The sequence below is a fragment of the Palaemon carinicauda genome, chromosome 5, assembly GCF_036898095.1.
Source record: "Palaemon carinicauda isolate YSFRI2023 chromosome 5, ASM3689809v2, whole genome shotgun sequence".
NCBI lineage: Eukaryota > Metazoa > Arthropoda > Malacostraca > Decapoda > Palaemonidae > Palaemon > Palaemon carinicauda.
Window position 1 is genome coordinate 159391652 of NC_090729.1, and position 12500 is coordinate 159404151.

General features: G+C 33.3%; 1 protein-coding gene across 1 annotated transcript in view; it reads left to right on the top strand.

Annotated features, from left to right (window-relative positions):
* The first annotated feature begins 6688 nt into the window (after nucleotides 1-6688).
* LOC137641229 (cation channel sperm-associated protein 1-like) overlaps nucleotides 6689-12500 on the top strand; it is a 12008-nt gene continuing 6196 nt past the window's right edge. Inside the window, exons 1-2 of the mRNA XM_068373666.1 lie at nucleotides 6689-6706; nucleotides 10633-10816. Of these exons, the coding sequence (XP_068229767.1) occupies nucleotides 6689-6706; nucleotides 10633-10816 (202 nt within the window). The remainder of the gene's footprint in view (nucleotides 6707-10632; nucleotides 10817-12500) is intronic.

Sequence of the window (12500 nt, forward strand, 5' to 3'; positions counted from 1 at the left end):
TTTAAAATGCTAAACTACATTTGAATGATTTTTATAAAACGATAGCAAAATCATAATTGTTTTTTTGTTGTTGCATTAATCAATAGCATCATGACGTCCAAGAGAAAAAAAAAAAATGCACAATATGAGAAGTGCATACCCAAAACAAGGCAAGTTGTAGATCTCTATAAAAATTTATAACAGAGGAAAATATCTAAGGAAACAGTATATGATTTAGCAATGTCTAAGTCCAGGCAGTAGTGTTTGGCGAGATTAGCTATTAAAGGATAGTGTGAAAGGTAAATAAATCATTTATTTCTTTTTTATTTTGTTTTTTAAGAACATACTAATAATTTGGTCTCTCTCGTAATAAGAATCCGTTTCTCTTACGATACGTCTGAAGATAATATTAACATAAAACATAGAATATAAAAGTAAAAAATAGAGTGCAAGGAGAGGCAGAAAAGAGGTCATTATTTTTATAGGCGTAGAACGAAAGATTTGAATCATATGACATTACTACCCAACTTGAATGAATTACAGTTTGTAATGGTCTTTGATTTACAATTACAATAGAATAATACAAAAAGGAACAGCGACGAATAACTCTCCTATAGGTAAAGTGAGCAGATCAAGATTGGCAATCACATACTTACCTATGTATCTGCAACAACAAAACAAATTTTCTAAGAAGAATAGAAAACCAAAAAAATATATTACAGAAAATATATATTACGTTTAAACGGTATTATTTCCACCGTATAAAATCCAGAACTGCGTTAACTCGGCCGACTGGAATCATGTAACTGACGTTCTAATTTCTGATCAGATTATGTTATTTATGTTCGATGCCCAATAAACAAAAATTAAAATAAAATTCATCTCTACTTTATTTGGTCTCAATTAATCAGATAGAAAAACTAATAAATGATGTATGTAAATAACTTTTTTTTTTTTTTTTTTTTTTTTTTTTTTTTTTTTTTTTTTTTTTTTTTTTTTTTTTTTTTTTTTTATGAGCGGGGTGTTCAATTCCAATTTGATTGTCGCCATCAATGATGGACGTTCCATAGCATAATAGCAACCTTTCACGTTTCAAATAGAAAATACTGATTTGTCAAAGCTGCAATAATGTTCAGCACTATTTCAATACGCCATTAAATTTACATTTTTCAAATGACCTTGATTTCACTAATGTCATCGATAAGGGAGCTTTTTTTTCACGAGATTGATGCGGTTGATATAGCCTTTTAATCTTCCATATTATGAATAAAATAAATATCAACAGGCAAGATATACAAAAAATACATAAGCTCTATTTTCAAACTATCTAATTCTAAATTCTCAATAGGGGCATAAGTAGGTCAACACGCTATTAGTCATCTAAACTCAAATATTCAAAGTCAACTTCCATACTTCTATAATATGATTTTTTTTTTATTATTATTATTATCTAATTTCGATTAAATCCAAAATTACATCTCCTTTTACCCTGTGGAAAGGGGAAAGTCGACCAAAGGAAACCATCTTCAAACAAAACCAATCTGTATGATGGTTATACACGGAAAAAATTCAATTAAGGTCAAAGGATGTGCAATGAGAAGTATGAGGAAAAATTAAATGAAGTAAAGGTAGTGGCATATAAAAAAACCTACACGTTCTCGAAAATTGGAGAAATATCTAAGAAAAACGACAAAAAAAATATAAAATCTCATTTTACTTTGTACTTATGGAAGTAAAAACTAAAAAAAAAAACTGGAAATATACCACAAACGTAACGACAGTCTTCTTAATAGCTCGGAAAAATTCAGTTGCTCACTGTGATATAGTTGCTGTCTCGTAAGTTCATACAAACACTTGTTTTAAAATAGTTTAATGTTAATTAAAGGATTCCCTTCAACGTATTGGTGTTCTATAGAAATTAACATTCAACACTTGCAATTAACAGCACTGAGCTAATAACTATGAATCTTTCTTATGAACAACGAAACACTAAATGTCTGCTGGAAGAACTTGTGGCCAGAAATAGTCATCAACTGTAAAAGATTCTCCCTTCACAACATCCACTACTTTGCAGTAGATACGCCAGTAAAGGTGGCAAACTGCTAGGAGAATGCTTCATAGATATGCTACCGCTACCGACGCAAGAACGTAAATGATCTGATCGCCCATTTAGATTCATTAATCTAACATAGATGAAATAGCAAGTTTTTCTGTTGGGCACTGGGGTTTCTTAGGAAAATAATAATACAAGTTCCCAGCTGGTCACATTTTGATTTTTGGAAATGTAGTTTATTTACTTTAGTAAGACGGCATGAAGATTCTTATGGCAACATAACATAATTTCACCAGAAGCGCGGTTATAAAGCATCCATACTCATACGCTACTAAAATTATGATTAGTTTTATTATATAAAACATGTACTCGACTCACGAAGTCAGTAACTAGCCTGAGTGAAGAGTCAGTTTTAAATAGGTGACTATGTCCTCTACATTCCATGCATTGTACTTGTAGTTTTGTTTATAACAACCCCTCTCCGCTGCCCTCTTTGCTTTTGACTCTGTGCAGCATCACCTTTGACTGTTGGTCTGTCTCATCCTCCATCTGACTGTCTGTCGCTACTTGTTTGTCTCTATAGCTCTGACTGTCTATGTCTGCCTGAATATCTTACCCACCAACCACTTGTAGTCTTCATATATGGATATTGGGGTTGGTGTGTGGATGTGGGTAAGTTTTTCCTTTGTTTTCTTGAAGTATGGTCATTGATATTAGCAGATTATTATTATTATTATTATTATTATTATTATTATTATTATTATTATTATTATTATTATTATTGTTGTTGTTGTTGTTGTTGTTGTTGTTGTTGTTGTTGTTGTTGCTAATACTTACTAAGTTAGAACACTGGTTGGAAAAGCAGGATGCTCTAAGCCCAAGGCTCCAACAGGGAAAATTGGAAAGGAAATAAGGAAATGAATAAACTACAAGGAAAGCAATGAACATTTAAAATAGAATATTTTACGAACAGTAACAACATTAAAATAGATCTTTCATAATATATAAACTATAAAAACATTAAAAAACAGGAGGAAGAGAAATAAGATAGAAGAGCATACCCGTGTGTACCCTCAAGCAAGAGAACTCTACCCCAGGACAGTGGAAGACCATAGTACAGAGGCTAGGGCACTACCCAAGACTAGAGAACTTTGGTTTGATTTTGGAGTGTCCTATAAAAGCTGCTTACCGTAGTTAAAGAGTTTCTTCTTCCCTTACCAAAAGGAAAGTAGCCATATTGGCTAATTGTGCTGTTAAAAGCTGGTCAGTGGTGTCACTACACCCTTCGTAAGTAAGTCTTTCTTAAGTTTCATTAATAGAAAAAATATTAACCTGTGCTGTGCAGAAGAAATTAAAAGGAATTGTAAATAAAGAATTTTCTGATTTTCCTCTTCTTTTTTTGGCTTTTGTACAATCTGATTACCAAGAAGAATAATAGGACTTTATTTTTTGGCCTTCGCTGTCTAATGAACAATTCAGATCTGATTAGCTCAACTAAGTGGAAATCTCTGTTTAACAAATAGAACGTAAGATGCACTCTGCCGCGAAAGAGAAAGAGAGAGAGAGAGGTTGCGAGATTGACTTGTTATCCAATCTGGAGTTTCCGCGACAGTGGTCTTCGACACCTAAATCAGAATTTAAATTCACACAATTGAAATAATAAAAAAAAAAAAAAAAACTCTTATCTGTCAGAAAGACTGCCATTCGATCCAGTGATAAAGCTTAAATACTTTCACACTTTAGATACACAAAATCATGGTTAAACCAAGAAAAGGGAAAAATTTTAATCGTTCAGAGATTTTTTTTTTTTTCTAATCGAAGAAAATCTGAATGTTACGCAAGTTTTTTGCGCTACATTTTTTTTCCAAAAATACCGGATATAAAGTATTTCACTTATCATAATGACACTAAAGGATACATTGACTTCTCCAGATACCAGCAAGAGCAAGAAAAAGAGGCAGGCATTTTTCTTGAATTACAAATAAAGAATTTTTCCAAAAAAAAGAAAAAAAAATCAAAATATAAAATGATGTATAAATAGGCCTTTATAATTCACTATTGCTGTCCTTAGTAGACTATTTGTCAAAATCAGCTCTTGAACCTATACATTTATGGCGTCGCGCCTCTTCTCCAATTGAAAAACAATGCGAATAAATTTTCGACCTATGAAAATAACCATAAAATACATAACTTAAAAAGGCTTCATATACAAATAACTGCTATATTTTCATCCATCCTTATAATTTCCATCTTCGTTAACTTCCCTAGAGACCATTGTTTATTCATTCATATTTTTTTGTCCTCTACAAAAAACGAAGTTAATCTAGTTTTCCATTTTTCTCGCCATTTCCACGTATATTGCTCCTTTCCTTCCTATCGTTTACAATTATTTCTCTAATCTGAACTGCTTGTTTACCTCTTTTCTCTTTTCAAATACAGTATTTCTAATGGCTCCATTCTCCCGGTGTATTTATAGCTAAAGTTTAAGAGAGCCTATAAGGCTACTTTGAATTAGCATGAAGACTTTTCCTCTTTCAAAGAATGAGGTCGCTCTGCCAATAACCTCGTTTTATTTCCCCAGCTGATGCTAATACACATTGAAAACACGGTCAGCTGGTTGGCTGAACCCAAGGATCGGATGACAGACTCATAAATGCGATCTCAATGCTCTAGTATTATGCAAATTCTCCCGGAAGAATGGATAAAAATAAAGCACAATGAAGTAAAATGTCAAAATATGTTCAAAGACTACTTTCCTTTAGGTTAAGGGTAGAAGAGACTCATTAGCTATGGTAAGTAGCTCTTCTAGGAGAAGGACGCTCCAAAATCAAACCATTGTTCTCTAGTCTTGGGTAATACCATAGCGTCTGTACCATGGCCTTCCACTGTTTTAGGGTTTTTAAGAGTTTTTATAGTTTATATATGAAAGGTCTAATCTAATTTTGCTACTGGATTTTTTTTAAATATCCTATTTTTATTGTTTAGTACTTTTCTCGTAGTTTATTTATTTCGTTTTTATGTTTCTTCACTGTACTATTTTTCCCTGTTGGTGCCCTGGGCTTATAGCATCTTGCTTTTCCAACTAGGGTTATAGAATAGCTTGTAATAATAATAATAATAATAATAATAATAATAATAATAATAATAATAATAATAATAATAACATGGATCATTTCTAAGTAATACATCTAGAGGTTTCTAGAAAACTCTTCTCAAGAAACAGTACCATACTTCAGAACTAAAATTAGAGATAACTAAGTACAAAAGGAGATAATCAAAGGATTGAAAATAAATTAAGTAATACGGAGTGAAGAGATGGAGGTACTTTGTAACGCACGCGTATTTCATACATGCTCATACACTGTAATGGTATTGCTTTTCTTATCTCTCACTCTCCCACAATGATAATATAAAAATCTGTTTAAGCTTGCCATTCCATATCCCACATTGTTGGAATTTTGTGCCATTGTTGCCCTCAACCATTCCCATATAAGCTCGTTATCTTGTTGAATAAAGCCAGTTACATTCACCTCGCCTTTCTGTTAGTACCTAATAGCTATCTTGTGTCGATGAAATGAGTAATTTAGAATATATGAATAAAAAATGAGCGACAATTCTTAAATGAAAGAGGCCAGTGTCAATTCGAGAATATTAGTGAATATGACTGTTGTGTATGTGAAGGCAAGTAGGTGATGTATATAAAGGTCCGCAGTTTGATGGAATATATAGATAATAGGAATTAAAGAATTCTAAAAGCCAACCAATATAATTTTCCAGGCACCTATCTACATATACTTTTTGATCATTAGAATATGAATATGCATTGCAATAAATACTGCCATTTCTAGTTTACTGCAGGATAAAGGCCCCAGACATGTCCTTATTCATGTATGGGGTTTGGGCAGTTTTCATCACCACGGTGCCCAGCTACGGACTGGTTTTTAGCATACAAAAAACCAACCTCGTATGGGTGGCCCTAACTAGTACAGCTAAGCTGATCATGGTCATATGTAAACCCTTTCGCCATGCTAAGATATCCCCACTCATATTTATATATATATATATATATATATATATATATATATATATATATATATATATGTATGTGTGTATATATATATATATATATATATATATATATATATATATATATATATATATAAATATTACGCGAAAGATGATAGAAATTTTAATTTTCAACACTATCTGCATCCACATTTATGAACTGACCTGCTATTGAATTCAATATGATAATTAAATGAGCTGAATACAAGGCAAAAAGTCTATGGACTAACAATTATAAATTAGTTCAAGATAAATCTTAATCAAACAGCATTTCAACTCAATAGATATCTCTCTTTTTGGAAAGTCTCCGAGGTATGCCTAATCGATTGCCTAAATTAACCAAAACGATTCCCCTTTAGCGAACACGGGAAAGCTTCTGAAAAAAAAAAAAAAAGCCGTGATCTCTCAATGGCTCAACGCGTCAGGTCGCCACTGAATCCATGATAGGACGGTGCCGCTTGGTGACCATCGCTTGGAAAAAGCAAGAGCCAAACTCGGGTATATAACCTGAGGGCGGCGAAGGGAACGTCAGTGGTGGCTGGCTCCTCCTTCAGCGAAGACCTCAATAGGAGGTCCCTGAACTACTACAAGATGACTGGAGCAGCGTGGGTAAGAAGGAGTCTCTTTCTAACAGATATATATTGCTTAAAGCAATTTCAGCTTTCTCAACGATTTCAAAGTTTTCTTTCGCTTTAAAAATAAAAAATGTCATTCATAATGTTTATTTACTTTATAAAAACAAAACTTCTCTTTACTTATTATTAAGAGTTACACCAGTTTTATGACATCAGAATTTCTAATCCCATATGATGAATCCTTGGCATTTTCGTCTATTGGTACTTCGCAAAGTCTGCTATACAAGAAATTAAATCTTCTTGATTCTCCAAAATCTAAGATTTTGCATCAGTGAAAATCGCGATAATTCAATATAGCTGATTCTTCCGTCTTTGTACTATCACAGAAATAATCATAAACAATTATATCTCTCCAGCACTCCATTCTTATGGATTCTTTTGAAATGCAATATCAATCATTTCGACTTTGTACCATATTATTATAATCGCATAATCTTACAATACTTTCATATGTGACCCCTAGCGCTAAAAATCTTAAAAAAAGAAGCTTCAGTTAAATAAAATATGATAAGAGCGAATGAAAGAAATATCCGTAAGATAACCCATGAGATATAAAGCTATGATAACGAATATTTATTTATGACTCCATTTTCTCTGTAAACTTTAGAAGTTTCCAGGTAGCGGCAATACTCTTCAAGATAGACCTGAAAAAGTGGTCGAGGTTGCAATATTGTACTGAAAAGAGCGGTGCCTACTGTACATCATCACTTAATTGAGAAACAGTACTATACTTTAAAATTAATTTGAGGAACAGTATTATACTTAAACATAATTTAGAGTAACCGTACTGTTTATAAAATATAAGCCGAGAAACGGTAGTAGGCTTCGTAGTAGGTTGGCCAAGGCACCAGCCACCGTTGCGATACTATTGCTAGAGAGTTATGAGGCTCTTTGACTGGCCAGACAGTACTGCATTGGATCCCTCTCTCTGGTTACGGCTCATTTCATCTTTGCCAACACATACATTGAATACCCTGGCCTATCCTATACACATTCTCCTCTTTCCTTATACACGTGACAACACTGAAATTACCAAACAATTCTTCTTCTCTCAGGAGGTTAACTACTGCACTGTAATTGTTCAGTGGCTACTTTCCTCTTGGTAACGGTAGAAGGGACTCTTTAGCTGTGGTAAGCAGCTCTTCTAGGAAAAACACACTCAAAAATCAAACTATTGTTCTCTAGTTTTAGGTGGTGCCAAAGCCTCTGTACCATGGTCTTCCACTGTCTTGGGTTAGAGATACCTTGCTTGAGGGTACACTCGGGCACACTATTCTATCTTGTTTCTCTTCCTCTTTTTATTTCGGAGTTTTTTACCATATATACATATATATATATATATATATATATATATATATATATATGTATATATATATATATATATATATATATATATATATATATATATATGAAAGATTTATTTTAATGTTATAATTGTTCTTAAAATTCTCCTGTAGTTTATTTCCTTTCCTCACTGGGCTATTTTCCCTGTTGAAGTCCGTGAGCTTCTAGCATCTTGCTTTCCCAACTATGATTATAGTTTAGCAAATAATATTAATAATGATAACTGGTGACTGAAAGGATACTTTGAAATTTAGCTAAAAAACTCTACCATGCGTCAATAATAAACTTAGATATACAAATATTACTTCAAAATAACATTGAAAAGAAAAGATACTTAAAAACTAGATTAAAAAAACAATGTCAAACTTCAAAAATAAGCTTACGAACTGAAATACATTTCTTCAGTATCGAATTATAGAAAAATAGTATTCTACTTTAAAAATAGCATGAGAAACTGTACTATACTTTCAGATTAAATTGAAAAATATTTTTACGCTATGTAAAAGAAACACAGTGAAAACAAGAAAAAGACGAGGGAAAAACAGGCATCTTACCACGATGGATACAGAAAAATCCCGACTTTATTGACTTTAACATAATAAGAACTCTGAGTAAATAGACGAATTGAGTGGATACCAAAGATTATCAGTGATGAGTAGAAACAGTAACCGAAAATATAGCCTACTTATAAAAGGCTTCATCAAATACGTATAAAATGGTGGAAAGGAATACAAGTTACAGAATCATAAATGTTGGGTCTTCCAAAACATGACCTCCATGTAGAATACAAAGGGACCGAGGCAAATCTTCCTTCATTAGTCATTGCATATGTAATCTGTCGTCCCCTTACTCAGCATAAAACACAACCGCATAAATACATGAGTTTTTTATTAGTTTGTATCACCATACGGCCGTTTCCCCCTGAAAGTAATGAAGCGAGAAGAGGTCAGCCTTTAGCTGCTTCCTTACCCCAAGTAAATGCGGAAACTAATTTACAGCTTGGAGAATATGTGAGGATTATTGCAAAGTGAAGAGTAGACATTTTTTTTCCTGGTTCATTCACCTCTTTATGGGCTCCATTGATTACACAAAGCATACTTAGAAAATAATAAATTTTTGGGTAGGTTTTCAATAGCATAGCCCCATCAATGGAGGCATTGGGATCAGTGATCTTTTGTTTGAAATCAGTGATGTTCCGTATGTTTATCGAATACAGATCATTTAAACATTACCCCATAGTAAGAATTCCAGGGGAGTAATATCTGATGAACAAAGTGCCATGGGAATGGCCACCTCTTCCGATCCTCTTTTCTTAGAAATGTTTCATTTAGGAACCAAGGAACATGTATTCCCAAATGTGGTGGTGCACTATCTTCCTAAAAAAATTATGATTAGCTGAAGGTCATTTAGTTGAGGTGCCATATATTCAATCTAAATGTCAAGACAAACATCTACAGTAATTGTTGTTTCGTTGAAGAAAAATGGGCCAATGATTCAATTGCACGTGATCCCATACCGCACATTCACCAATGGAATGTCTCTGTGAAGTTTTTTGGCCACAGGACGATATTCAAATCTCTAGATTCTCACGCTTTATGTGTTCACCTTCCATGAAATATGTTAAGTTGCCGCATCACTAAAGCAGAGGAAAATTTTCTGGCATGTTAATCGCTATCCCTTTTCTTCTTGGTTTGCCACTTGCCTTGAATACTTTATAAGTTGCTCTTTGGAAGCGTGCAATCGTAAGCTTTTGTCTGACTTTCAGCAGTATTGAACTTAGTAGCTGTAAGTATCTGGTTGCAGTATAGACAGACTTTGTAGAGGAAAGATCAAGCACTCGTCTTACAAGATCGATATTTTCCCCAGACGTACTTGGTCATCCACTCCTTCTATTCAAAAGTATCCCTGTCTCCATAAATTTCTTGTATCATGCACGAATACATGCACTTATTTACGTAGTTTCAGTGAGTCCGATAGTCTCAATTTTGTTTTAATAAACATTGTTCAATTGTTCCTTTTTTCGAGCACGAGTAATATTTGGGGGTTTAATTTAAAAGTACCTCATTCGTCTACAGGGTACATAAAATACACAAATGCGATGTGATTAAAAACTTCGATAATTGCTGGGTATGTAAACAAACATGATTAAGATTTCCAATCAAGGGCTTTTGAAATATATTTCAAGAATTGTAAAGGTATTTATGAACACTGAATATAGATAAATATACATACATATATATAATATATATATATATATATATATATATATATACACATATGTATATACACACACATACACACACACACACATACACACACACACACACACACATATATATATATATATATATATATATATATATATATATATTTATATTATATATATATATGTATATATATATATATATAGAGAGAGAGAGAGAGAGAGAGAGAGAGAGAGAGAGAGAGAGAGAGAGAGAGAGAGAGAGAGAGAGAGAGAGAGAGAGAAAGAGAGAGAGAGAGAGAGAGGGCCAATGTGAATATCAACTCTATCCCCTTCGTCAACACCTTCGGCAGATAAAAGTGGCATTCCTGGCGGTGGCACTGGCGACGGCTGCGGGAAACCTGAAAGGGGAGCCGGAGGACCTTGACTTTGCAGCAGTCAGCGTTTTCCAGGACCCTGAGGAAACCGACCTCCTGCCGGAGGGCAGCCAGCAAGTCTCCGCCGTTGCCACGGTCGATCTCCAGACTGCAGCCACAGGTAAGTTTTGCACAGGAATTTATTGGACTTTTGAATTCATCATTGAATAATTTATCAACATAGTATTGGGAAAGTACTTTCAAGTACTCATAAATAGATGAGTTCCTTTTAAAAAGCGATATATAAAAAAATTAAACTTTATATCAACATTTATCGAAATATTAAAAAGATATTTGATTTTTAAAGGAGAAATATCTCGACTGATTCTCCATTACTCTTGGTATCGAAAGCTAAATGCTACAAAACCTCCCGAGCTATTTTTCCACTTAAACCGAAGTATAGTTTTTCATATGGACTACATATCTCTTAATTTCCACACATTTTCATTATATTCATTTTATAAGGTTTACGAATCACTTGATTCCCACATATTTCCAATATAAATATTTATATATGGTTTACAAAGTGCATTATTGCCACTCAATTTTCATTATAACGTTTTTATTGGGTTTACAAAGCGCTTAACTGTCACACATTTTCCTTATAGTTTTTTGTTATCGTTGTTTACGAAGCGCTTAATTACTAAGCATTTTCATTACTTCTCTGTTTGCTCGGTAATTTCTTCTAAGAGTTGGCTGTCCCATGGAGAAATACGTGGGTATAAGTAAACGAACTAAATTCCTGAAAATATAAAATAATTCTTGCTATAGATAATGCAATGAGAATATTATCATCATGAAATAAGAAATCATAAAGAGAAGGATTCAAATAGGAAGTAATAATGTTGCATCGTGAAATTACACAATACATAAGAATAAAAGCATATGTAGCAACTGGATATTAGGATGAGATTTTTTCTGTAAGAAAATAATGAAATAAGTTTCATTTCCTCCAGGAGAAGCCTCATTTCAAGACAGGACCACCGAGGCTAAGATTATGTTTATCATTCGCCATCCCGTGAGCAGAGTTGCCAGGTTGGCATTTTTCAGGCCAAAAGCCTCAAATTTGGCCCTTTTGAAAATGGTTGGCCTTGAGTAACATCATGAAAAAAAGGTTGGCCTTAAATGTTATACTTTGGCCTTCTTCTACCAATAGGTTGGCCTTTTAAAACTGTAGTTGATTAGAAGTTGTCCTTTTCTATATCTAGAAAACTTGGCAACTCTGCCCGTGAGCACAATAACGATTTTTGCAATTTTCGCGCGAATTTTTATAGATTTTCACGGATATCATCATTATTCTTATAAGTACCTCGATGAGCGATGTCGACCAGCAGCTACTTTAGACTATACACTCAAAGAATATTTCTTTGTGACCGTTGAATACCTTGAATAACAGAAATTCAATTTCACAAGCAACATGGGTTAATTTTTTGCTAATTGGCACTTGAATGTCACATTATACTTGAATAGTGTTCATATTAAACCAATTACTGGAAAACTTACAATTAGAAGATATTCAAGCCATAGACAAAACGAAGTTCAGCAATTTTCAAAAACCAAAGAAATATTCTACTAATCACGTTTTCAACAAAACCTATACTCATAACATTATCAAGTAGTCAGTTTCACTTTTAATAAGGCCACTGGGTCAGAATTTTCTTATTCTTATCAATGCAACCCTTAAACACCTTGTTCATAGGTTATTCTTTGCAATGATCTCAAATATCATAGAAAATACAAATAAAATGTAAAGAACAAGTCATAATGATAAAAAGTATAAATACTGGTACGACATCAAACAGATC